General features: G+C 37.7%; 4 protein-coding genes across 12 annotated transcripts; 2 read left to right on the plus strand and 2 right to left on the minus strand.

Moving 5' to 3' along the window:
• The first annotated feature begins 567 nt into the window (after positions 1-567).
• LOC140817154 (calcineurin B-like protein 4) lies at positions 568-5,162 on the plus strand. Of its 3 annotated transcripts, none has more exons than XM_073176781.1 (10): positions 568-706; positions 1,275-1,377; positions 3,289-3,371; positions 3,611-3,693; positions 3,844-3,903; positions 4,007-4,115; positions 4,206-4,258; positions 4,499-4,579; positions 4,662-4,774; positions 4,918-5,162. In XM_073176781.1, exons 3-10 carry the CDS (start codon positions 3,332-3,334, stop codon positions 4,979-4,981), a joined length of 603 nt encoding a protein of 200 aa, XP_073032882.1. In that variant the 5' UTR covers positions 568-706; positions 1,275-1,377; positions 3,289-3,331; the 3' UTR covers positions 4,982-5,162. The 3 variants fall into 3 exon arrangements, with proteins under 3 accessions (XP_073032882.1, XP_073032880.1, XP_073032881.1); XM_073176779.1 differs by having other exon boundaries at positions 3,289-3,367; XM_073176780.1 differs by having other exon boundaries at positions 575-722; positions 3,289-3,367.
• Positions 5,163-6,858: 1,696 nt separating this feature from the next.
• On the plus strand, positions 6,859-13,972 carry LOC140815833 (uncharacterized). 4 transcript variants are annotated; one of them, XM_073174804.1, is made up of 6 exons: positions 6,859-7,117; positions 7,699-8,205; positions 8,701-8,892; positions 11,123-11,152; positions 11,278-12,381; positions 13,241-13,972. In XM_073174804.1, the coding sequence occupies exons 2-6, from the start codon at positions 7,762-7,764 to the stop codon at positions 13,790-13,792; spliced, it is 2,322 nt and encodes a 773-aa protein (XP_073030905.1). In that variant the 5' UTR covers positions 6,859-7,117; positions 7,699-7,761; the 3' UTR covers positions 13,793-13,972. The 4 variants fall into 4 exon arrangements, with proteins under 4 accessions (XP_073030905.1, XP_073030907.1, XP_073030906.1 ...); XM_073174806.1 differs by having other exon boundaries at positions 6,866-7,117; positions 7,780-8,205; XM_073174805.1 differs by lacking the exon at positions 6,859-7,117 and adding an exon at positions 7,264-7,328.
• A 3,094-nt stretch (positions 13,973-17,066) lies between these two features.
• On the minus strand, positions 17,067-24,995 carry LOC140817182 (uncharacterized). Of its 4 annotated transcripts, none has more exons than XM_073176817.1 (3): positions 24,863-24,987; positions 22,210-24,726; positions 17,067-17,494 (listed from the first exon to the last, which is right to left on the minus strand). In XM_073176817.1, exons 2-3 carry the CDS (start codon positions 23,468-23,470, stop codon positions 17,436-17,438), a joined length of 1,320 nt encoding a protein of 439 aa, XP_073032918.1. In that variant the 5' UTR covers positions 23,471-24,726; positions 24,863-24,987; the 3' UTR covers positions 17,067-17,435. The 4 variants fall into 4 exon arrangements, 3 of the variants coding, with proteins under 3 accessions (XP_073032918.1, XP_073032920.1, XP_073032919.1); XM_073176819.1 differs by having other exon boundaries at positions 17,067-17,491; positions 24,863-24,986; XR_012114727.1 differs by lacking the exons at positions 22,210-24,726; positions 24,863-24,987 and adding exons at positions 18,020-18,089; positions 18,226-18,423 and having other exon boundaries at positions 17,069-17,491.
• A 351-nt stretch (positions 24,996-25,346) lies between these two features.
• LOC140816148 (uncharacterized) lies at positions 25,347-26,723 on the minus strand. The gene is made up of 2 exons (XM_073175223.1): positions 26,228-26,723; positions 25,347-25,789 (listed from the first exon to the last, which is right to left on the minus strand). Exons 1-2 carry the CDS (start codon positions 26,721-26,723, stop codon positions 25,347-25,349), a joined length of 939 nt encoding a protein of 312 aa, XP_073031324.1.
• Between the last annotated feature and the right edge of the window lie 559 nt (positions 26,724-27,282).

The following is a 27,282-nucleotide window of genomic DNA, read 5'->3' on the forward strand; positions in this document are numbered from 1 at the left end:
ATTTTGTACCGTCTTTTGAAATTTTCTAAGATCTCCCGAGAGTTTAGAGGAATCCGGTACTATTTCTAAGAACCTATTATTTTGAATTATAAGTTTACCTTAGGACTCTGATAAGTTTCTTCTTGATATCTAACCTTAGTTAGATCTTCCTGTTGCAAATATTCCAGAGTTCTGAAATAATTCTTGTAAATAAATCTCGAACCTGGGTTCGGATTCATGTATTTTGAGAAAATTGTCATCCTCAAACAATTAATTATACTGTAATAATAAATTTATATGTTTGAAATAATTTTACCTAGACTCTGATATCATTTCTCTCAGAAAAATCGATCATTATAATATATAATAGTATTTTTGTTAATCTTAAACTTATTAGGGAGTTTGTACAAAATTTTGAAGTGTAAAGAATTAGGATAAAATTGAGTTTGAGTTTTGAGATTTAAAACCAATTTAACCTTTAAAAAAATTATTTATCGTACTAAATTATAAAAAATTAATGGATACTTTATATATGTATATAATAATAATAATAATAATATTATTATTATTATATATGACGGTGCTGTGGACTGGTTCAGTGCATCTGTGTCGTGGTGTATTAAACACGTAAACGCACAGAAATGCCAGAAAATGGAACCTGCAGTCGGCGTTTCGAAGATCAAATACAGCAGCCTTCCCAGGATCCTGTGCTGATCTTCCCGAGAGTGTCGGTTTCTATCTCGGTTTCGATCTGCTTCTACTTTTCATGATCACATTCTTCATGGTTTTTACCGAGTTGTAATCTGGTTTTTGTTGTGCATTTTGGGTTTGAATGCGCTCTAAAGCAATTACAAGGAGAAGTACTTTGAGGGTTCTTCTGGTTTTTTTCCCTCTTATGGATATAATTCGATCCCATTTCCATGTGAAGTACCCAAGATTTGATCTTTTTTAAATGGAGGGTTCTTGTGATTATGTGAGAAAAAAGTCTCAATATTGATGAAGCGAGACTGTGTTTGTTCGGTTTCTGTTTTGTTTCTTTTCTTCGAAATGTGCTTGGTGCAACTCTCACTTAAAACGCCACTGCACTTGGTTCTTGAAACACATGCTGGATCGATTGCCTATTTGGTTCCTGTTTTTCTCTTTTTTACAATCAACTCATCTGAAAAAATTGCTGTAATCTTGGTGGAACTACGAATGGAAGTGTTGTATCTCTAATCTTGTGCTGTAAAATTTGATCATTTGTGTTGTTTCTTTTTCTTTTTGGGGATATGAAGTATATTTAGTTGATCTTTCAGGAGTCACAGTGAAAAATATTGAAGAAATCAAGTCAAGAAAAGGACAAACAAGGATCACCAACAAGTAATTTGTTGGATCGGGCCGAATAGGACTACACCTTTGGTATTGTTTTTCTTTTATCAGACTTCACAATTGACAATTCTAGTAAATTTTTTTTACATCATTGTGTGGCTTGTGGGTTGGTATGATTTTTCTTGTTTATGAAACTCTATGTATTTAGTCCATGTTTTTTGACCTGTAAATATTTTAACAAAACCATTATCTTGTTAAGAAATATGGGTTTTTTTTTGGGTTGTCCTTTTGTACACAAATTAGTATTGTTTCTGTTAAATGTCTCACATGATCGACAGATTAAGGTTTTGATGTTGTATATACGGACTTGGACAATCTTTTTTTTAGCTAGTTTTGGGTTTCAGTTTGGTTCAAATCTCAATCTTAATAGTATCATATATCAGGCTCCCCGTGTTGGACAGTTTTATGAGTTGTCCGATAATATTTTATATACTTCACGCTCTAGTTGTTCATTCCTAGGCGTGGAGTGTCTTAAATGTCTCAAATCGGCTGTATTAAGTTCTTGACAGTTGTATATATGGACGTGAACAATCATCCTCTTTAGATAGTTTTTAGGGTTGAGTTAGATTCAAATTTTGATCTTTAAAGTTTTTTTTAGTGTTGAGATAAGTCCCTCTAAACACTTAAACACAATATGTGAGTTTCTTCAATTAGTTTAGATGAGTTGGCAACTAAATTGATTATCCTCGAGTGTCTATCTCATTTTGCTAACATATAAGTGCTGAAAGAAGTTAGACTGACAGATTTGAACAAATCACGTAATGAATGGTAAGGTGTAAGTTGAAGTGTAAAGATGACAGATATGTTTCTGGATGTTCGGAGAACTGAAGCTCCTACGTCTCCCTTTCTTCTTTTAGGAAGGTTCACACTAGAAGACTTTGGATGACACAAGTAGTTCGCAAGATCCCGATTCAGTTTCCTCCTAAACACTGCCAAACTGAAATTCCTAGTATCTCAACTGATTAATAGACATTCTACAAACTGCTATACACGTGTAATACACAACGATACTAACTTAGCACGAAATGATCCTTAAACGATCAGATAGAATTCTTTTATGGTGTGCTGAATTGATTCAGTTTCGCTCAAAAATATCAAGGATTTTGAAGACTTAATCGTGATGGTGAAAAATGATTGTATCCTTCTTTAATTCAACTCTTCCTCTATTCATACTTTCAGAAATAGATCTGTTTAATCAAAAGTGTCCGTTGGCTTGTTTTTAGTTCATGTCAACATTTTTCTGACAGTTCGTACATTGTTACGAATAGTCTTGACTTGTACACTGTTGCGATTAGTTTGTTCAGACCGCTTGATGTGGACATCAGTTTAGTGTTCTGACGTGGACTGATTTTGATTTTTGGTAAACTGAAATCTTGTATACTTATTTATTCAGTTTCGAATGATATTAGTTTTTTTGTTTAACTGTATCAGTTTCTCTTAAATCAATTTTGATTTTTATTTGTTAACCACCAAAATATACCAAATTCTTGATCCAACAATTTTTTTCATAAAGTTGGTCTGTTTAAACTTTTTTGGTTGTTAGAGAAACACTTGAAAATTAAGAATAATGTCCTGTTGGAATCTTGTAAGAATTTATCTGTGTTCCATGAAATAGTTTTGCTGGAACAGTTTATCTCACTTGCATTGCGGATGTTTGCATATGATATCTTTATTTGAACCCACTATCAAAATCACTTGTGCCAAAAGTTCTAGCTTAACCGAGACGATATAATCAATAGTTTGTACATTAACAACTATTTCATGAAATTTTCTTTGTTCTAAATACTTTAAGATCTTATCGATGGCAAAATGTTAAGGTCTGCATTTGCAAACAGTCATGATCCATAATGTTACTTTCGAAATGGATTAAATTAATGTATCAAGAATTTGAAATGATGGGTGATAACATAAATTGAAGCATAAAACCCCCAATCTTTTCAGATGGGCTGCATAAACTCTAAAAGTCGAAGAAATATTCCTGGTTATGAGGAACCTTCCGTTCTTGCTGCTGAGACGCCTTGTGAGTATGCATCCACACTCGATTTTGTAAACTTAAAAGGCCATATATGTACTTCGTGTACTGTAGAATCCGAAAAAAATGTCATCAAATTTGGCATCCTCTGGTTGATGATTTTGGATAAGATGCACATGGTGAATGTCTTTCCGTGCTTGTAGAATATTCATCATTATTCCGCAAACCTTTTTGATTTAATTTGAATCTGACTATTTGGTCAACTGGTTTTCATGCAAACAAAATTTTCAGTCACAGTGAGCGAAGTCGAGGCTTTGTTTCAACTGTTCAAGAAAATAAGTAGCTCCATAATCGATGATGGGCTCATTCACAAGGTACACTTACCCGTTGGTTTATGTTATACTAGTAATTCCTTTTCATTTTGTGTTCTTATTGATTGGATTACTACTGTGTTCCGACTCCCGTTACAAACATAAAATTTGTGTCATGAAATTTTCAGTAATTTTAATATAATGACATCCCAGGAAGAATTCCAGCTAGCACTATTCAGGAACAGAAACAAAAGAAATCTGTTTGCTGACAGGGTACGATGACTCCGCTTTTCTTACTGTACTCCCAGATAAACAAATGCGTATCTTTATACCATCGTTCTTAGTTTCAGTTCCATTGTGAAAATTCTCTATGTAGATATTTGATTTATTTGATTTCAAACGGAACGGAGTGATTGAATTTGGAGAATTCGTCCGATCGCTGAGTGTTTTTCACCCTAATGCACCAGTTGCTGACAAAATTTCCTGTAAGATTTAGAGTTACCTTCACATTTATAACAACTTATGCATTTGCGATACCTCTGTTCTCATCATTTGTCATTTTGTCATTCTGGCAGTTGCCTACCGATTGTATGATCTAAGGCACACAGGCTTTATCGAGAGAGAAGAGGTAGGCTTCTTACACATTCCTAAACGTTTTATTTCGTAAAAATCCCACTTTTCGAGTCTAATGTTGCGTCATAATTGTATTAACATTCGCTTCTTAGGCAAATTTTTTTATGTTTAATTCTGCTTCGGAAATTAACAAGATCCCTGAAAAGTTTCTTCCACCCCATAAGTGCATTAGCGATTGGGAAAAAAAGAAATAAAAGAAACACTAACTGATGGCTTTTTTTGTGTATGACTTCAGTTAAAAGAGATGGTTTTGGCGCTATTGCACGAATCCGATCTCATTCTATCAGAGGATGTCATTGAAATTATAGTGGACAAGGTGAAGATATCTCTACTCGGGCTTCTGCATTTTATTGATCTTCGACTTTAAATTCAAGATTTCACAACTTTTATCCCTGCAGACATTCTCTGAGGCAGATACAAAATGTGATGGAAGGATAGACCAAGATGAGTGGAAGGAATTTGTATCAAAAAATCCATCTCTTATCAAGAATATGACTCTGCCTTATCTCAAGTAAGCTCGCTCTATCTTGTAGTTTATCTAGAAGCATAAATTTTGCCGCCTCGTCGCAAGAAAAATTCTTGGTTCGTCCTTGTTTACTCAAGTTAATACGGAGCTACAATTGTTAGACATGTGGTTATCATTGTAATTTTCAGGGATATAACAATAGCAGTTCCAAGTTTTTTGGCACATTCTGAGCTTGAAGACTCGGAGTTGTAAGCTTCTTGGCTTAATCAGTGCGAAACCAGACATCTATGAAACTTGCTGGTTTAAAGTGCACAGAATGTAGATTAGCACGGTTTCTATTAGAATATATCAACAAGTTTCGTGTAAGCTATGTATTTTGTGATTAGAATTTGTGTCAAATATTGATATATAAAGTACAAAGGCTTCTCGTTGATGACTTACAGTCCTCTCACAACGAAATTCCAAGTTTGGGGTGAGGTTCGGACTTGAGACCAGCTTAAGAAAAACAAGTATAGAGAGTTGAATATATATATGTGTGTGTGTGTGTGTGTGTGTGTGTGTTCTATGCACTAATATATATATATATATATATATATATATATGTATGTATGTATGTATAAAGGGGGAATCTGAATACGAGAGATGCTCTGAGATATGAGAATTTAAAGGGAGAAGACATGACCGTGAGGAAGTTATGACATCTGACCAAATAAAATATATTTCATTCATTCCAAATATATATGTTAAGTTTCTTAGTTGTCTCAAATATATTTTCCAATGTCTATTTTTAGTTGTGTTTCTACTTTATATTTTTGCAAATATAATCATAATAAATAATATTCAGAAAATTGTGCGGTCATTTCTTGAATGAATTAAATAAAGATAAAATAAAAGATTTATTTATAAAATTTACTTTTTTCAATTATATTATATATTAATGTGTGAAAAAGTACTACGAACAGCGTTTTACAATACTACTATTTTAATAATTGCGGAAAAATTTTAAATTTTCGTATTAAATAATTTTTTAGAAATATAACTCGTAAAATAAATCACGCTCACCATTCGTATTAAAAATAAAGTTAATATTAAAATTTTATCAAGGTCTCTGGGTTTACACTGCCACTGACCCGAGCCTGTTCACTGGACATCGCTTTCCATCTCCTCAACTACATCTTCTGTATCGATCAAGTCTAGTGAGCATAATGACTCAGTATACATAAACAATAAATACCAAGTACTACATAATAAAATTTCATGCAATTTTAGCATAACTTGTACATGTAATAATATAAGCATATATATGTATAACGCGATTTTTCTGCATAAACATTTTCATAAAATTATATTTTCATATTCGTCATAATAATATTAAGCGTAAATTATTTTACGTACAGTTCTGTTCAATGCAAGTGAAAAAAAAATTAAAGCAATATATAATTTTTTCATCGATGTCGATAGACATACTAGCAATTCAGCTTAAGTGTAGCGTCCGTGTAATTGAATATTAAAGAAAAAATCTATGTTGAGAGTTTTCATGCTACAAGATTGGTTTCACATAAAAAAAAAAAAAAAAAAAACATAAAAAGATGATAGAGTTATTGTTGAATTTGCTAGCCAAAATTACGAAATATATGAAAAATATTGTAAAATAGTTTTTATTAATTAGGATGAAAATTGAGATGTAATTATCATGTTATTCTAGTTGAATCTTCAATAAATATATATTTATTTATTTTTTTTGTAATTTTGAAATATTATTCTCATTTTGAAATAGTTATTATTAAGAAGGCTTCTTTTTTTTTTTTAAAACATTACATGAAATAAATGATAAAACGGTAAAAAAAATATAGTGGACTCGAAACCGAATCATAATACTTAACCGAGCATCTGATTCAATTCAATATCAATTCGGGAATCGGAATCGAAATCGGAATCTATGAACCTTGAACATCTATATGTCCCATGATATACAATGAATTGATTCCTAGAACTCTACAAATTTGTTATTGAAATTAAATTACTAAAAATGAAGCCGAAAAGAATTAGGGAATTTAATTATTAATAATGTGTAAATTCTTTTTAAATAGAACTTGTGGATATAAAAATGAAGGAAGCATATAGAAAATCATTACACACTGACTTGACTTCTGACGCGCGTTTCAACGGCGAGTGTCGTCACGCTCCTCTTCCCCAAATATATTCGTTTCCTACCACTAATCGAGTTCATCATTGCCATTTTCTAGTTCTTTCAAATTCAGGATTTGGTTTTTCTGTTTAATCTGATTATAGCCTCTTAATACTTTATTGGACTCGTTGTTAAAGGGAATCGAATTCGAATCTCGAATCCAGAGTCCGGTCTTTTTCATTGTGGATCATCCCAAACAGGTCAGATTGCAGTTTTTTATTCCTCTTGTATTGATTAATCCAATTCCGAGTGTTTTTGTTGCATATTTACGATTATTATCAGTAATCACTGTCATGGATGGCGCTAATTTTTAAATTTTCGCGAACTTTTTTTTTTACCCGCCGATAATGTTCAACGCGTTGATATTGCTGTTTGTGATAAGCAACTGGGTTTGATTCTGATGGTAAAAAGGTAGACTCTGTCCTTCGTTGTTCCAGTTGCCAAAGTGGGGAAGGGGGGAAAGAAAAAAGCAGTTCGACAAAGCAGCTTTATAATTTAGTCGAAATTCTTATTCGAGATTAATTTAGTTTAGATAAACTTTTTTATTTATATAATAATTTTAGTAGTTTCCCACGTTGAAAAAATTGAAGTTTAAATTTTCGTTTGTGTTGGTTATTACTTTCACTCTTCTTTGGGTTTCAAATGTTTATTAATTTGGTTTAATCGGGGTATATACTTAAAGTAGGGTGTTCAGATTTCAGGGGTTAAAGTTTGTAAGGTTTTCTTTGTTTGGGAAGTACTATTTTCTTTTACAAGTTTCTGATGTACTAGTATTTAGCAGATCATTATTCAGCATGCTTGCATTGATGCATTGCATATTCAATTTTGGATTATTTTTTCTGTGATGCAATCACGCAATAAGAGTGCAAAAAGGAGGAATTTGAAACGTTCAAGAACGTCTCCTGAAGAGATGCCTGCCACCGACACAACTGCCTCGAACTCTCTGGATGATTTCAGTGTATTCCCCATTGAAGAAATAGTTCAGTACCCATTACCAGGTTACGGTGCACCAGTTTCGATCAGTTTTAGCCCTGATGATAGTTTGATAGCGTACTTGTTTAGCCCTGATCAGACATTAAATAGAAAAGTGTTTGTATTTGATCCCAAGACTGGGAAGCATGACTTGTTTTTTAGCCCAGAAGATGGTGGACTTGATGAAAATAATTTGTCTCCCGAGGAGAAATTGAGAAGGGAACGACTAAGAGAGCGTGGCTTTGGTGTTACACGATATGAATGGGTTAAGATGAGCTCGAAGAGAAAAAGACTTATGGTACCTCTACCAGCTGGGGTGTGTTTCCTAACATCTCAATTTGTTTTCTGTTTCTGGAATTCTGTTATAATAGAATGGTGACCTTGAAGTTTATTTAGTGAAATGTGAGCCAAACACACCTTTTTAACATGCTGTGTGAAGTTGTGAAAATGGTAGTTTTCTCAAGTTATAGAGCATTGTATTATTGGACTGAAAAATATAACTGTGACTAGGAAAATTGGTCAGCTTGGCTCTTTTCTTAAAACTTGACTTGTTTTGTGGTCTTGTATTAATTGAAACTTTCGTCTCTGATTTTGGGTGGGACAATGAACAATCAATTATGCATTTTATATAACAATTAATGCGTGATAAAGGGTATATGGCGATTGGACGCACAAACACTGAATGCAAGTTCACTCCATGTACTCTATTCTTGTCCTAAACTGTCTGTTTAATTATCATGAGACGAAAATCAAGCTTTCTGTAGGTTGCCATAGTCACATATAGTAATCCATCTCTATAACATGTTGGCAGATCTATATACAGGACTTTGCCGTTCAACCAGAGATTAAGCTTCCTAACACCTCTTCCTCGCCAATTATAGACCCACATATCTCCCCGGATGGCACCATGCTTGCTTATGTGAGGGACAATGAGCTTCATGTGTTGAACCTTCTGTACAACGTGTCAAAACAATTGACTTTGGGTGCTCATGAAAATACTATAGTAAGCCTTGGATTCCATTTTAATTAAATTTGTTTCTGTTTTCCTCTTTAATTAATGTCCTCGCCATGGTTTTTTTCCCCGTTTGGATTTTGTTGTTGAAGTGCACCTGACTGCTTCTGTAAAAAACGCATGCAGATATCTTAACTTCTTTCAGTTTGCCTTTAATAAGGAAAAGTAGATTTCATTTTTGAATTCTGAGAAAGAATGACAGCCGATAAACGAGTATTAAAATTTTGTTTTGTCTTACTTTTTACATCTGAATGAGTACTAATTTTGAAGTTGGGGATGTTCAAAATGAATAACATAAAATGAATTTGGGAAGGAATCAATGCTGAAATAGAAGAGAAAATCGGTAGGGAGATAGATAAATGCATGACACAATCTCACGCAGTTTGAATGGGACTTGTCAAGGGAAATATACTTTTTCCCTTAACTTTTCTTAGAAAATGTATCAGTAAACAACCAGTTGTTTGTATTGGATATAGCGGCAACCTAATCCTCCATAGTCACGAAGAATGGTCACAATGACATCCTATGTTGCATGGATACGGTTAAAAGATTACAATACGGATCGGCAATACGGAAAATTTTGAAAATATAAGAGAAGATATGGTTGGGATACGACAATTATTAAAAATATATATATATAAATTTAGTATTAAAATTTGTAGAAATATAAATATTTATATAAATATATTGTAGAAATATAAATGTATATATATATATATATGTAAATATATACAATACACAACTTCAGAGCAGTTATTTAAAAAGGAAAAGAATTTTTTTTTGACGAAACGTATACAAAAATGTATCTGTGGCGTGTCCTCGCCGTATACAAAACGTATCCGACTGGTAAACCTAAAAAGTCAACGACACGGATTTTGCCATATCCGCGTGCCGATCCGTATCCGTGTTGTATCTGTGCCTGATACTTCAGAATTTTTTTAAGGTGTCCGTGCTACATAGCTGACATTTGAGGCTGGGTCAAATTTTCATTTGATGGTTGTCAGACCAATATTTACATATTTTCGATTGCACCGCCTACGCATGAGGCGCTCTTTTAGGCGGCCCAAGCTATACAGCGGTGGGCAGGCGGTCGAGGCAATGAGCACGCGAGCCAGGTGTGACGGTGAACATTTTTAAGTTATAGTTGACAAATTTTAAAAACTCAGTCAAAGTCAACTAATTTTAAAACTCAAAACCTTAGTTATTTAAATCACACCCCCACTTTATTTTTTTTGGTTCTCACTCCTCACTATCAACCATTAAGCCCACTACACAAACTGTCTGTCGCCGCCGCTCGCCGCCACGGGAGAATGGTAATGGAGGCCTCGGAAACGGATGAAGTGCTACAACCAAGGAGGAGTGCAAGGAACATCCCTATTAGAAAACTTGACGAAGATTTAGATACTTCGAAGGAGGAGAATGAAGAAGATGTTGATTTTGAGTCCGATGATGAGAGGATTATGAATGTAGTAGATGATACATATGTAGATGATTAGGAAGATTAGTTATGTTTAGTCTAGTACTTGTTCTAACGATGGATTGAAACTTTGAAATTTAAAAATTAAAACTTAGGTTTTTAGTAAAAGTAATTATATTACTTTGTAAGCATAATAACATTAATATGATGATGAATTTTTATTAATTATCTTGTTAGTTTGCATTTATATATTTATTTGCACATTATCTAAATGATATTATATTGTATGAATTTTCTTTATATTTGAACATTATTTAATTACACAACTTACATAAAAAATGATGACTATTTGTGATTATATATGATTATCTATTAAAAATCACTTTAAAAATTCAACCGCCTCGGCCGGCGGTCACTAACCACCTCCCGCCATTTACATCATTGGTTATTTTATTGCTCTTCTAGCAAAGACAGGTGTTTTGTTCCTAACAATCCCTCAAGAAATGCACCAACTTACAATCATGGAAATCAAACACTTGTCTTTATCTCTAATATCAATGGATGATCCAACCGCTTTCCATCAGATGAAACGTTACCGATGATCGTAATATTGCAACTCATATTTTTTAAACTTTACAGCAACATATACACACTACTTTTTGATCGTCCTTCGGCAGGTCAGCTATTGCTTTTCAACTAGGTTGATGCCTATCTCATGTTTAGTTTCTACAATGTGTTTTGGTACAATGAAAATGTTGAATTTGTTCTATTGTTTAGTGATGGACTGCCTTGTTTTTTTCCCAGACACATGGACTTGCTGAGTACATAGCCCAGGTGAGATCCTTGTTGAGTCAGCATTTACATTCTTCTCGAAATAAATGCCTTTTTTCCCCTACACATTCAGAAGGAGCCCAATTTTTAGTTGCATACTCAACAAGGCTCGTGTTTTCTGGCTGTAGGAAGAAATGGAGAGGAAGAATGGTTACTGGTGGTCACTAGATAGCAAATTCATTGCATTCACTGAGGTTGATTCATCAAACATACCTCTGTTTAGGATCATGCACCAAGGAAAAAATTTTGTGGGTTCAGATGCACAGGAAGACCATGCTTACCCTTTTGCAGGCAGTTCGAATGTAAAAGTTCGTTTGGGCGTTGTTCCTGCTGCTGGAGGACCAGTTAGTTGGATGGATCTTGTCTGCGGAGGAGGGGGCCAGGAAGATAATGAGTATTTGGCACGAGTGAATTGGATGCACGGGAATATTCTTACTGCTCAGGTTTTGAATAGAAAACATTCTAAATTAAAGATGATCAAGTTCGACATTAAAACTGGTGAGAGGAAAGTCATCTTTGAAGAAGAACATGAAACGTGGATCAATCTGCACGATTGCTTCACCCCACTAGACAAATTACCGGGCAAACCATTCGGGGGGTTTATTTGGGCCAGCGAGAAAACTGGATTCCGCCATCTATATTTGCATGATTTGGATGGGGCGTGCTTGGGACCCATTACCCATGGTCATTGGATGGTTGAGCAAGTTGCTGGTGTAAATGAGGTTTCTGGCATAGTTTATTTCACTGGAACTTTAGACGGTCCTCTGGAATCTCATCTTTATGGCACTAACTTGTTCCTGAATGGGAGCCGTTCTGTACAAACTCCATTGAGACTGACCCATGGAAAGGGAAGGCATGTGGTTGTGCTTGATCATCAATTGCAGAGGTTTGTAGATATCCATGATTCCTTGAGTTTGCCTCCCAAGGTTTCCATACACTCGTTACACGATGGGAGCTTGATTTTGTCTCTTTATGAACATCCAGCCGACATTCCCAGATTTAGAAAACTCCAACTCGAGCCTCCAGAGGTGATTCAGGCAGAGGCAAAGGACGGAACTACTTTGTATGGAGCGTTATACAAACCAGACGAAGCAAAATTTGGACCACCACCGTATAAAACAATGATTCAGGTTTATGGTGGTCCTAGTGTACAACTAGTCTCTGATTCTTGGATAAATACAGTTGACATGAGATCCCAATATCTGAGAAGTAAAGGAATATTAGTCTGGAAGGTATTTGTTAGGTGACCTAATTTATCATTTTAAGCTCGATTCATGTCATTTGCTCTCACTAGTACAAGTATAAGACACATCTTCACTACCTTTAGTCTACCTTCTTATTGTCCAATTGTGGCCCTTAATGAACCCTAGATATACATGTTACAATTTTAATTATTATTTGAAACCACCTATGCTCAATGCATGTCATTTGCACTCTTTGGTACAATAATATGACGCATCTTCAATACTTTTAAGACACCGGTTGGCTCGTAAGATGAGATGATGAATGACTTGCTAGTAAATTGCAAGACAAAGATAACATAGTTATTTTTTAACTTCAGTTATTGTAAAACTTGAGTCAAATATTGGATGATTCAAGGATGTTCAACCTTATCCTTTCACCAAATAATGTCTTAATGTAGTATTGTATTGTACAATTTGCGGTCCTTCATTGAACTTTATAGATACCTGTTAAGATATAAAACTACTGTTAGAAACCATTTCATTCAAAAGCTGGGAAAAGTGGTCTTCAATGCAGTATTGCGTTGAGCCAAGGGTGACATGTTCAAAGTCCTGGTGCGTAAGACCCCTTATGTAAATTAGTTTGGTTTTGGGTGATCTTGATTGCCTAATATACGATCAATATGCATGTTCGTGTTAGATATTAAATTCAAGCGTATATTTCTTAGCCTTTTGACTTACATGCGATGGAGTTTAAAAACAATTGTTGTGCCACCTTCCATGAGCTTGAGCTTATGGTAGTAGTGGTTTCTGATGATACCAATGCTTTCAAAGTTTAACTATGTTTAATATTTCGACTCTCTCCAAAAGAAATAAAGACATTTCTGATTGTGGTTTCTACATTTTCCAGATGGATAATAGAGGAACTGCTAGACGTGGACTCAAATTTGAAGGCGCAATCAAGGACCACTGTGGCCAGATTGATGCAGAGGATCAGCGATCTGGAGCTGAATGGCTCATCAAGCAGGGATTAGCCAGACTCGGTCACATTGGGTTGTGTGGATGGAGTTATGGTGGATATCTCTCGGCCATCACACTAGCAAGATATCCTGAAGTTTTCAAATGCGCAATTTCTGGTGCCCCGGTCACATCTTGGGATGGGTATGATACTTTTTACACCGAAAAATATATGGGTTTACCTCATGAAAATGAATCAGGATATCTGAATAGCTCGGTGATGCATCACATTGGAAACATGAAAGGGAAGCTGTTGCTAGTTCATGGGATGATTGACGAGAATGTGCATTTTAGGCACACGGCTAGGCTGGTGAACGAGCTTGTGGCGGCTGGTAAGTCTTACGAATTGTTGATTTTTCCAGATGAACGACACATGCCTCGTAGGCTTAGGGATCGCATATATATGGAGGAGAGGATATGGGATTTTATCGAGAGAAGCTTGTAGACGGCCACGGTTTGTTGAGTGATGTGAAGATGAAGCTCTTCTTGTTCAGGAAGATTCTTTTTTGGATGCTTATACCACTTAAATTTTCAGTCGTTACCACTTTCATTTCAATTCAAGCCACTGAACAAAAGAATGCCTTTCATTTCTATAAAATATGTTCTAAATTATTATTGCTACTTATTTTTGTCTATGGAGTAATTGAATTTGATAATTTTAAAATATATTTTCATTTTCAGTAGTCCATATACAATACTGAAAAACTCCTTTTCTACCCCTTTTTTCCAAGGTCAATCATTATTTTTTCCTTTCTTTTTTTTCTTTTAAAAACAGTTGTAAAAATTAAACTAAAAATCACACACACACATATATATATTGAAGCAATACAAACTATTTTTCTTATTATCTTCCAATAACAATATACAGACTATTTATAGTTGATGTGATCGTATCAACTAAGGAAACAGAATAACAAACTAAGGAAATAGAATAATTTAAATCTAATCAAATCTAAATAACTAAGGAAATAGAATAACAAACTAAAGTAACAGAATAATCTAAATCTAATCAAATCTAAATAATAAATAAATATTATTCTTCTACACTCCCCCTCAACCTGGGTTGTATATATTATGCAAACCAAGCTTGGAGTTTAATTCCTTGAAAGTAGCTCTTGGAAGTGCTTTGGTGAGAATATCAGCAAGCTGTTGTCGTGTTGGAACATAAGAGTTGAACAATTCCATTGTTCACCTTCTCTGATATGAAATGTCTATCGATCTCAATATGTTTAGTTCTGTCATGATGGACAGGATTCTTGGCTATACTGATGGCAGCTTGATTGTCACAAAAGATCTTTACTTTGTCTTGTGTCTGAACCTTGAGCTCTTTTAATAGCCTTTGAAGGCACATTCCTTCACAAATTCCTAATGCCAAGGCACGGTACTCTGATTCAGCACTACTGCGAGAAACAATAGCTTGCTTTTTGCTTCTCCGTGTCACAAGGTTACCCCAAACATATGAGCAATAACCAGTGATTGATCTTTTATCTGTCAGTTCTCCTGCCCAACTAGCATCAGAGTAGATTTCTACATCCCGATTTTTAGACTTTCTAAATAGAAGACCGTGTCCTGGAGTCATCTTCAGGTATTTCAAAATTCGAATCACTGCTTCCATATGATCCTCATTTGGATCATTCATGTGTTGACTGACTACACTGACAGAGTATGCAATGTCAGGTCTAGTATGAGATAGATAGATGAGCTTACCAACTAGTCTCTGGTACCTTCCTTTATCCACAAGGCTGCTGTCCTCACTCCTGATCATCTTCATATTAGGATCCATAGGCGTGTCAACAGGTTTGCATCCAAGTAAACCTGTTTCGCTTAACAAATCTAGTATATATTTTCTCTGGGATATGATAATTCCTTCTTTAGACCGAGCCACTTCCATTCCTAGAAAATATTTCATGTTCCCAAGGTCCTTGATATCAAACTCCACAGCCAACATATTTTTGAGACTGATAATTTCCTCTGAATCATCTCCTGTCAGTATGATATCATCAACATACACTATGAGAATTGCAATTTTCCCTCCTGGTTTGCTTTTTACGAACAATGTATGATTTGCCTGACACTGGTGATACTCATTAGCGATCACAACCTTAGCAAACCTATCAAACCAAGCTCGTGGTGACTGCTTCAGGCCATACAAAGACTTTTTGAGTTTACATACTAACCTGCTGTTTGGCTTGGTTTCCATTCCTGGAGGGATAGTCATATAAACTTCTTCTTCTAAATCCCCACTCAGGAAGGCATTTTTTACATCAAGTTGGTGAAGAGGCCAATCCAGATTCACTGCGAGAGAGAGTAAAACTCGAACTGTGTTGAGTTTGGCAACTAGAGCAAATGTCTCCTGGTAGTCAATCCCATATGACTGCGTGAAACCTTTGGCCACAAGTCTAGCCTTGAATCTTTCAACACTACCATCTGCTTTGTATTTTACTGTGAATACCCACTTGCAACCAACTGGGTTTTTGCCATGTGGCAGCTCTACAAGAGTCCATGTATTGTTCATTTCTAAAGCCTTAAACTCCTCTTCAACTGCCTTCTTCCATGCTGGAATCCTTAGAGCTTCCTGTACAGAATTAGGCACTTGTATGCTATCAAGAGTTGAAATAAATGTTCTGTATGTAGGCAGCAACTTCCCATAGGCAACATGCTTCTCAATAGGATGATTAGTGCACCCTCTAACACCTTTCCGGTGGGCGATTGGCTGATCCAAATCATCAATCATATAATCATCATGGGCAGGAGAGTCTGGTGCTGACGATTGAGAATTCTGAGTTGGATTGATGTCCTGTATATGCTCTATGGGTTTTCTCCTTCTATAGACATGTAGTTCGGAGTTGTGAGTGTCGATTTGTGGTTGTTTTAAACCAAGTGGAGCAGTTTCAGTAGTAGGAGTAACCAAGGTTGGAAATATTTCAGGCCTGGGTATGGACACAGAAGTGGACATTTGTTGGGCTGGTGCTGGAACTATTTCAGGCTCGAGAAGATACACAGGATCGGGTATTTGTTGGGCTGGTAAATCATTGATATCTACGAAAGGATCCGAAGTCAGGGTTTCCCCCTGGAAGTCGGATTTGGAGAAGTAGGGCTGATGTTCAAAGAATGTTACATTCATGGTGTTGTATACTCTTCGAGTGATTGGAGAGTAACACTTGTAACCTTTTTGGTTGGAGGAGTATCCAATAAATATACACTTTAGAGATCTTGGATCGAGTTTAGTGTGATGATGTTGGTGAATGTGAACAAAGGAAGAACATCCAAAAATTTTGAGTGGTAGATCTGAAGAAAAAGACTGAATGTGAGGATAGGCATTGAGAAGTGTCTTACGGGGGGTTTGAAATTTTAAGACTCGGCTTGGCATCCTATTGATGAGGTAATTTGCAGTAAGAATGGCCTCTCCCCATAAATACTTAGGGACATTGTTGGTGAACATGATAGCACGGGCAACTTCGAGTAAGTGTCTATTTTTCCTTTCTGCCACTCCATTTTGTTGTGGGGTATCCACACAAGAACTTATGTGAATGATACCGTGTTTGGAAAAATAAGATCCAAGGACAGAGTTGAAGTAATCCTTAGCATTATCAGTCTTAAGAACTTTGATCTTGCTCTGGAATTGGGTGGATATCATGGAGTGAAAGGTTTGGAAGATCATGGATGTTTCTGATTTTTCCTTCATGAGAAAGGTCCAAGTAATTCTTGTGTGATCATGTCAGGGCCCGTGCACTTAATTAATGTTTAATTACCACACAACAAGGATTAAATGGTGTAAACAGCGAAAACGAGTTTAAAACGTTAATTTGGGCCTACAGAAATTTCGGCATGACCTCCCCGTAAGTAGGACATCCCAAAAATCTCAAAACACAACAACAATAATATACGCTCGAAAATAACGTCAAGTTCACAACCAACCAAACAAATATCCTACAGCCGCACTGGCCAGGACTAGACACAACAAACCACAAATAAAATCCAAACCACATAAAGACATCACCATACAGCTACACAGGGCATCTCCCTGGCAAATGTATCAAACCAGTATAATATATAAATATCTGGGAACTCTGACACAAACCGACTGACTACTGGGTTCCACTCGCTGACGCTCCACCAGACGCGTCAAAACCCCTGGAATGACCTGCTATGGCATCAAAACAACCACAACATCAAAAGAAAACAGGGGTCGGACCCCAGTACGACAAACCAGTAAAATCATGACGTAAATAAAAGACATGTAATAATATCAAGTAAATGCAATGCTATGCGATGCATGAATGGTAACAACGGAATAATGAATACCAAATGGAGTCCAAACGAATAGCATCATCAACAGTAACAGTGGCCACCCGTGCCAGGAATGCAGCATCAATCGCCGCTCGTCCATGCACGTAGCATCGGGAATGCGAGTAGCTAAGTCGCTCGTCCCTAGCTGTCATCTGGGAATGTGGCTAATCCTAATCCACTCGTCCCTCTGATGACTCAATATATCTCAACAGAATCAATCATAAATAGCCGTCAAAGGAGTCAAGGCTCAATATGTAATGCCAATACAATTTATGCATGAATGCAACAATATAAACATTCAATGCACATCATAGCAAACAACATTCACCGAATATTCGTACACGCCAATATAACCGTCATAATGATATAGTTTTGAGCGTACCTCAACTATAGCTTACAATACCCCGGTAAATCTTAAAGGCTATCGAATGAAACTCGTCCAACGATAAAACCTACAATATAAATTCGCTATCTATATTAATATAATGCATTCTAACCGACTAAATCAAATTAAATCGGCTTGGTTAAAAATCGAAACCCGGGCAGCCTATATAACCCATACAAATTCTGAAATTCCAAGTTTAATACCTCAAGAAACGAAGCTTAAACACACAATGGTGAACTCGCGAAGATGGCTCGCCGGAAAAGTCGCCGGAGTTACTGTTCACGCCGGAAACCTAGCTGGAAATTAGGGGAAAAGCTTAATACTACACTTTTACCAACTAACACACCAAGAACAACCAAGAATCGAAGCCAAAAGCTTACCCAAAACCAAATCGAAACTCACGCACCTAGCTGCTGGAAATCATGCCAAATGAGCTCAATACCTTCCAATCTTTAGCAAGAAAGAAGCTAATATAATGGAGGAAGAAAGTTTGCTAAGCTGCTGCGCTAAATTTCTGGCCGCTGGAATGATTCACGCTTGCTGCAGAAACAGTAGAGAGACGACGAGCAAGGCTGGAGAAGAGTTTCTGGAATGAGCGATCTCACGTTCTGATATAGGAGAAATGGGTTGGGGTTTAAATAAATAAAATAGGAAATGGGCTGGGCTTACTTATTTAGATATTGGGCCTCACATTCTCCCCCACTAATAAAAGATTTCGTCCTCGAAATCTATCAAACACAACTGATAATCAAAACATCACGACTGATAATACATAGGAAATTCAGAATACATCGCGAAATTCTGTACATTCTCAAACAAATGAGGCCATTCTTGTCGCATCTTTGCCTCTAATTCCCATGTAGATTCTTCTTTTCCATGCCTACTCCATTGTACCAGAACCAATGGAATCGTCTTGCTTCTGAGCTGTCTTTCTTTGCGGTCCAAAATCTGCACTGGATGTTCAACATAGCTAAGGGAACTGTCTAACTCCACATCCTCGACATTCAAGATATGAGACGGATCTGGCTCATACTTCCGCAACATAGATACATGAAACACATTATGTATCAAAGACAAACTCTGCGGCAAATCCAAACGATAAGCCAATGTGCCAATCCTCTCAACAATCATATACGGACCAATAAAACGCGGAGCTAACTTCCCTTTATGTCCAAATCTCATGGTACCTCGGAAAGGTGACACTTTCAAGAAAACATAATCGCCCACTTGGAATTCTAAAGGTCTACGCCTTTTATTAGCATAACTGGCTTGACGATCCTGGGCTGCTTTCATCCTTTTCCTGATCAATTCAACTTTATCTTTCATTTCTTGAATAAATTCTGGTTTTGACATCTGTCTTTCTCCTACATCTTCCCAACATATCGGCGATCTGCACTTTCTTCCATACAAAGCTTCAAATGGTGCCATACCGATTGTTGTCTGAAAACTATTATTGTAAGAGAATTCAACCAAAGACAGTGATTCTTGCCAACCACCTTTGAAATTCATCACTGCTGCTCGTAACATATCCTCTAGAGTCTGGATGGTTCTTTCTGACTGACCATCCGTCTGTGGATGATAGGCAGTGCTCATAGCCAACTTTGAACCCAAAGCTGATTGCAAACTTCCTCAAAACTTCGAAGCAAACCTTGGATCACGATCGGATACTATGGTTACTGGCACACCATGCAGTCTCACTATATGATCAATGTACAGTTTCGCCATTTTCATATAAGTACAAGTACGATCATACGGAATAAAATGAGCTGATTTAGATAATTTATCAACAATCACCCAAATCGCATCACAACCACGATTTGAACGAGGCAAATGAGTCACAAAATCCATAGCAATGTGCTCCCAGTTCCACTGTGGCACTTCAAGACTATGCAACATTCCACCAGGTCTCATTCTCTCGGCTTTAACTTGTTGACACGTTAAACATTTAGCCACAAAATGAGAGATATCTTTCTTCATACCTTCCCACCAATAATGAGCTCTCAAGGTATGATACATCTTTCGAATTCCTGGGTGAATACTGTGCCGACTACAATGTGCTTCCTTTAGTATGGCTTCTTTCAGATCTAACAAATTTGGAACCACAAGTCTACCATTAAAGCGCAGACTACCATCTGAAGCAACACTAAACTTTTCAGTCTGACCTGCTCGAGACAATTCTTTCAATCTATGAATGTGCGGATCGGTCTTTTGTGCTGCTTTGATTCTGGACAAAATCTGTGGCTCAACTTGAATAGATGACACTATAAAGTAGTCTCCACTGATTTGATAAGTCCATCCTGAAGTTCCCAAGTGCTCGTGAACTTTAGAGATAGTCAAAGATGTCAGCATAGCATTCTGAACTTTCCTGCTGAGAGCATCTGCAACAAGATTCATTCGACCTGGTTGATACTGAATCTCACAATCAAAGTCTTTAAGCAATTCCATCCATCGACGCTGTCTCATGTTCAAGTCAGGCTGTGAGAAAAGATATTTAAGACTCTTGTGATCCGAATAAATCACAAACTTCTCACCGTACAGATAGTGACGCCATAACTTCAATGCAAACACAATGGCAGCCAACTCTAAGTCATGCACTGGATATCGGGTCTCATGCGGCTTCAACTGACGAGAAGCATATGCAATCACTCGCCCATTTTGCATTAGAACACATCCAAGTCCATTTAGAGATGCATCTGAACAAACAACATATCCACCTGAGCCTGATGGTAAAGCTAGCACTGGAGCTGTTGTCAACTTTTCCTTCAAAGTCTGAAAACTTGACTCGCATTCATCAGTCCACACAAAACGTCGATCTTTTTGCGTTAATTGGGTCATAGGCCTTGCTATAATAGAAAATCCTTCAATGAAACGCCTATAATATCCTGCCAATCCCAAGAAACTGCGAATATCGGAAATATTCCTCGGTGTTGGCCAATTGATAACAGCTTCCACCTTACTAGGATCCACTGATACTCCTTGAGCTGATATAACATGACCCAGAAATACTACTCTGTCCAGCCAGAATTCACATTTAGAAAATTTTGCATACAATTGTGCTGCTCTGAGTGTCTGGAGGACTAACCTTAAATGTTCTCGATGCTCCTTCCTTGTTTTCGAATAAATCAGAATGTCATCTATGAAGACAATAACAAATCTGTCTATAAATTCTCGAAAAACACGATTCATCAAATCCATAAAAACCGCTGGAGCATTAGTCAACCCAAAAGGCATAACTAGAAATTCATAATGCCCATAACGCGTTCGAAATGCTGTCATCGGCACATCTTCCTCTCGAACTCGGAGCTGATGGTAGCCAGAACGAAGATCAATCTTTGAATAAACTGACGTACCTTGCAACTGATCAAACAAATCATCGATACGCGACAGAGGATACTTATTCTTTACAGTAGCTTTGTTCAATTGCCTATAATCAATGCACATTCTCATCGTTCCGTCTTTCTTCTTGACAAACAATACCGGAGCTCCCCATGGTGACATGCTTGGTCTAATATAGCCTTTTTCCAGTAAGTCCTGTAATTGCTCTTTCAGTTCTTTCAATTCCGCTGGAGCCAAACGGTATGGTGCTCTCGAAATAGGATTTTTCCCGGACACCAACTCAATGCTAAAATCAATTTCCCTCTGGGGTGGAAATCCAGGAATTTCATCAGGAAATACATCGGGGAATTCCTTGACAACAGGAATATCAGAAACTTCGAATCTTTTTCCCTGAGTCGCATCAACTATATAGATCATGAATCCTTCATTTCCTGTTGACAAAAGTCTGAACATTTACATTGCTGACACTAATGGAATACGTGATTCTGAATCACTACCGTAAAAATTCCATTTACTGCAATAATACGGTCTGAATCTGACAACTCCATGGAAACAATCAACGGTAGCTCGATAATTAGACAGAGTATCCATTCCCAGAATACAGTCGAAGTCAGACATATCTAGCTTGATTAGATTAGTTATCATAATATTGTCATCGAATCTAATCACACAATTTAGAATTATCTCATGAGACATCAAACATACACCGGCAGGAGTAGAAACTGACACAGTATCTATCAACGGAGTAGTAGCAACCTCATGCTCATCAACAAATACAACAGATACAAATGAATGAGATGCTCCTGTGTCTATCAATATGCGCGCAAGATGATTAAAAATAAGACAGATACCTGCGATAACTCCGCCCGGTGCGTCTTGAACTTGATCCTGGGTTAAAGCATGAACTCGAGCCTGCTGTGGCCCTGGGAAACGTTGCTGAACCGGACCTCTAGGCTGAGGATAGCTAGATTGCTGAAAAGACTGAGTCGGAACAAAAGGCCTAGTTGCTTGTCCTCTAAAACCTTGACCAAACTGAGGTTGCTGAGATTGTTGTCTTGCTGCATTCGGACATACTCTAGCATAATGTCCAACTTGCCCACAGATATTACAAGATCCTTGAACTCCCGTACACTGAGTACTGAAATGCTTACCACCACAACGATCACAAAATACTCCACCTGGGGACCCAACTGAGCTTCCACGCTGACTGCCGGAACTAGAAGAACTGCTACGAGTCTGTTTCTTGAACTGCTTTCCTTTGTCCTTAAAGCTTTGCTGCTTTGGTTGCTGATAAGGCTGCGAAGGCTGGTACGGCAGTAAAGATGGGTATAGTGGTGCCCCCACTGGCAACGGCACATTGCCTCCGAAACTCTGAGGAAAACCTGGATGAACTGACTGTGGTTCCGCCAAAAGTAGACTCGCCTCCACATTCTTGGCTTTCTCAACGGCATCGGCATAATTAATAGGTGCTCCAGCTACTACCAAAGTGCAAATGGTTCGATTCAATCCTTGCATAAAATGCGATAGCTTGTTCCGATCGCTGCTAGCAACATAAGGAACATAGGCAAGAAGCGCTGAGAATTGAGAGGCATACTCTACAACAGTCATATTTCCCTGAGTCAATCTATTAAACTCAGCTTCCTTGGCCGAATAATAAGAAGGCGGTGAATACTCTCGAGCAAACTGAGCACAAAACACATCCCAAGTAACTCTTTCACCCGATTCCTTCAAAGCATCCTCAATAGTTTCCCACCACAACTGAGCTCGGTCCTTTAATTGACAAATGGCCAACTTAAGTTGCAATTCAGGGGTGTACTCCAGCATATTAAACAAACGCTTCATACTCTTTAGCCACGCTATAGCTTTCTCGCCATCTTCATTCCCAAAGAATCGAGGAGGACGCATATTCTGAAATCGAGATATCACTAATTCCATTTCACCCATTCCTCTCGTCAACTGATCCACTTCACGGTCAACATTAACATTTCGTGCTTCACCCCGAGGACGACGACCTCGTCTTCCCCAGTCAGTCTCGTTCAGTCCTCTAACGTTAGGAGCTTCAGACTCCTGAACAACTTCCTTTCCTTTTCTACTCTTCCGCCCAAGTGCCATCTACAAGACACAGATATTTAATCCACAAGCAGAAACAAAATAATCGGTTGAGTATAAAAGCATAAACTTAAACTAGTACGCTCTAGTCATGCTGATACAATTAATTCAAAACATAAAAGCAAGCAAGAGCAAAAAAAATCAAGCACATGCACAATCATTTTATTTGTGCCTAAACTCGAGTGTCCTAGACTCTATTTCGAGCGTATCCCAGTTACGCTCTGATACCAAACTGTCAGGGCCCGTGCACTTAATTAATATTTAATTACCACACAACAAGGATTAAATGGTGTAAACAGCGAAAACGAGTTTAAAACGTTAATTTGGGCCTACAGAAATTTCGGCATGATCTCCCCGTAAGTAGGACATCCCAAAAATCTCAAAACACAACAACAATAATATACGCTCGAAAATAACGTCAAGTTCACAACCAACCAAACAAATATCCTACAGCCGCACTGGCCAGGACTAGACACAACAAACCACAAATAAAATCCAAACCACATAAAGACATCACCATACAGCTACACAAGGCATCTCCCTGGCAAATGTATCAAACCAGTATAATATATAAATATCTGGGAACTCTGACACAAATCGACTGACTACTGGGTTCCACTCGCTGATGCTCCACCAGACGCGTCAAAACCCCTGGAATGACCTGCTATGGCATCAAAACAACCACAACATCAAAAGAAAACAGGGGTCGGACCCCAGTACGACAAACCAGTAAAATCATGACGTAAATAAAAGACATGTAATAATATCAAGTAAATGCAATGCTATGCGATGCATGAATGGTAACAACGGAATAATGGATACCAAATGAAGTCCAAACGAATAGCATCATCAACAGTAACAGTGGCCACCCGTGCCAGGAATGCAGCATCAATCGCCGCTCGTCCATGCACGTAGCATCGGGAATGCGAGTAGCTAAGTCGCTCGTCCCTAGCTGTCATCTGGGAATGTGGCTAATCCTAATCCACTCGTCCCTCTGATGACTCAATATATCTCAACAGAATCAATCATAAATAGCCGTCAAAGGAGTCAAGGCTCAATATGTAATGCCAATACAATTTATGCATGAATGCAACAATATAAACATTCAATGCACATCATAGCAAACAACATTCACCGAATATTCGTACACGCCAATATAACCGTCATAATGATATAGGTTTGAGCGTACCTCAACTATAGCTTACAATACCCCGGTAAATCTTAAAGGCTATCGAATGAAACTCGTCCAACGATAAAACCTACAATATAAATTCGCTATCTATATTAATATAATGCATTCTAACCGACTAAATCAAATTAAATCGGCTTGGTTAAAAATCGAAACCCGGGCAGCCTATATAACCCATACAAATTCTGAAATTCCAAGTTTAATACCTCAAGAAACGAAGCTTAAACACACAATGGTGAACTCGCGAAGATGGCTCGCCGGAAAAGTCGCCGGAGTTACTGTTCACGCCGGAAACCTAGCTGGAAATTAGGGAAAAAGCTTAATACTACACTTTTACCAACTAACACACCAAGAACAACCAAGAATCGAAGCCAAAAGCTTACCCAAAACCAAATCGAAACTCACGCACCTAGCTGCTGGAAATCATGCCAAATGAGCTCAATACCTTCCAATATTTAGCAAGAAAGAAGCTAATATAATGGAGGAAGAAAGTTTGCTAAGCTGCTGCGCTAAATTTCTGGCCGCTGGAATGATTCACGCTTGCTGCAGAAATAGTAGAGAGACGACGAGCAAGGCTGGAGAAGAGTTTCTGGAATGAGCGATCTCACGTTCTGATATAGGAGAAATGGGTTGGGGTTTAAATAAATAAAATAGGAAATGGGCTGGGCTTACTTATTTAGATATTGGGCCTCACAGATCATCTATGAATGTAACAAACCACCTAGCCCCATTAATATTCTTGATGCGTGCAGGTCCCCAGATATCACTATGAATTATAGAGAAGGGAGATGAAGGTTTGTATTGCAAGCTCGGATAGATACTTCTTGTATGTTTAGCAAGTTGACAAAATTCACATTGGTAAAAGCTTGAACTTTTATTAATGAATAGATGGGGAAACAACTTTCCTATATAATCAAAGTTAGGATGACCAAGGCGAAGATGCCATAACATAACTTGGCTTTCAACAGACACTAAATTAGAAAAAGACACAGAATTTGGAAAACACTTGACTGAATTTGATGTAGGACCAAGGCCCGGTGAGTGAACTTGTCTACTGAAGAGATTATTTCCTTTGAGCAAATACAGGCCATCATGCATCTCAGCACTGCCAATCACCTCCCCGAATCCACTGCCTGAAAATCACAAAGATTGGAATAGAACTTAGTCACACAGTTAAGATCCCGCGTAAGTCGGCTGATAGAAATCAAATTACAATTCAATTTTGGAACATAAAGAACACAAGAAAGTTGAAGGTCCTTTGTCAAATTAATTGATCATATTCCTGCCACAGGTGATAAAGAGCCGTCAGCTATTCGGACTCCAAAATTATTCGTGCACGGCTGATAATTTTTAGGAGGCTGGAGTCTCCAGTCATGTGATCTGAGGCCCCTGAATCGATTATCCATGGCTGTAAGGATTTATTTTTGACAATATGAGCGTAGGACATGATACCTTGGTGTGCAAGAAGCACCGTGTGTGACTCGGCAGGTGCGTGGGATGGTTGTCCGGGGCTCGATGTTGATTTAGCATTTTCTGCAATGCCTCCATTTGCTCTCTAGTGAAAGGACTACCCTCGGTACTAATTTCCGTGGTGGTGGCATTATTTGCACGGGTTTCTCTCTCAACCCGAGTGTTGGATGGCTTCCAATCTACTGGTTTGCCGTGTAATTTCCAGCAAGTAGCCTTGACATGACCCAGTTTCTTGCAATGGTCACACCAGGGCCGTCCCTTGCCAAACCTATTGGGTTGAGAGGAATTGTGGGTGAATAAAGCCGAGACTTCCACTCCGGGTTTACTTTCTGTTAACATCAACCTTTTCCTACTTTCCTCTCTCCTAACTTCTGCAAAAGCCTCTCTAAGGTTAAGAAATGGCTTGATTCCCATGACTCTCCCCCTGACTTCGTCTAGGTCTCTATTTAGGCCAAGGAGAAATCGAACTGTCCTTTTCTGCTCAACAATCTTCTTATACAATGCAGAATCATCAACACACTTCCAAGAATATACTTCGTATAGGTCTAGTTGCAGCCAGTAGCGTGTGAGAGTGTTATAGTATTGAGTGACACCCATATCCCTTGTTTAAGATCATACAGTCTCGTCTCAACCTCAAGTAGTTCAGAGGTATTTTCTGTGCTTGAGTATGTTTCAAGTTCCGCTTCCCATAGGTCTTTGGCTGTTTTGTGAAGTAGGAAACTGTCTCCAACTTCAGCAGTCATGGAATTTATCAGCCAAGACATAACAAGGTGATCATCAATCTTCCAAGATCGGTGTTTGGGATCCGTAGTCTGTGGAGCCGCAGTTTCACCCGTGAGATGTCCATCTTTCCCTCTACCGCAAATATACATGAACACAGATTGTGACCATTGAAGATAATTCTGGCCGTTGAGTTTGTGGTTTGTAACAATATTAGAGGGGAAGTCGGGGATGGATGAGATTGGAGAATTGACTTTGGAGGAAGTGACTTCCGAGGAAGATGTATTTGATGTCATGCCGTAGTTAGTGCCGCATTTAGTCATGCGTATGGCTGAATGACTAATGATGAAGAAGGGATGAGGGCTGCCGTACTAATAAGAATGAAAAGAGACGGCTAGGGACGACCTCTGCCGGACGAATAAGAAAGAAAAGAGGC

Source organism: Primulina eburnea, chromosome 16 (assembly GCF_022965805.1).
Source record: "Primulina eburnea isolate SZY01 chromosome 16, ASM2296580v1, whole genome shotgun sequence".
Taxonomy (NCBI): Eukaryota; Viridiplantae; Streptophyta; class Magnoliopsida; order Lamiales; family Gesneriaceae; genus Primulina; species Primulina eburnea.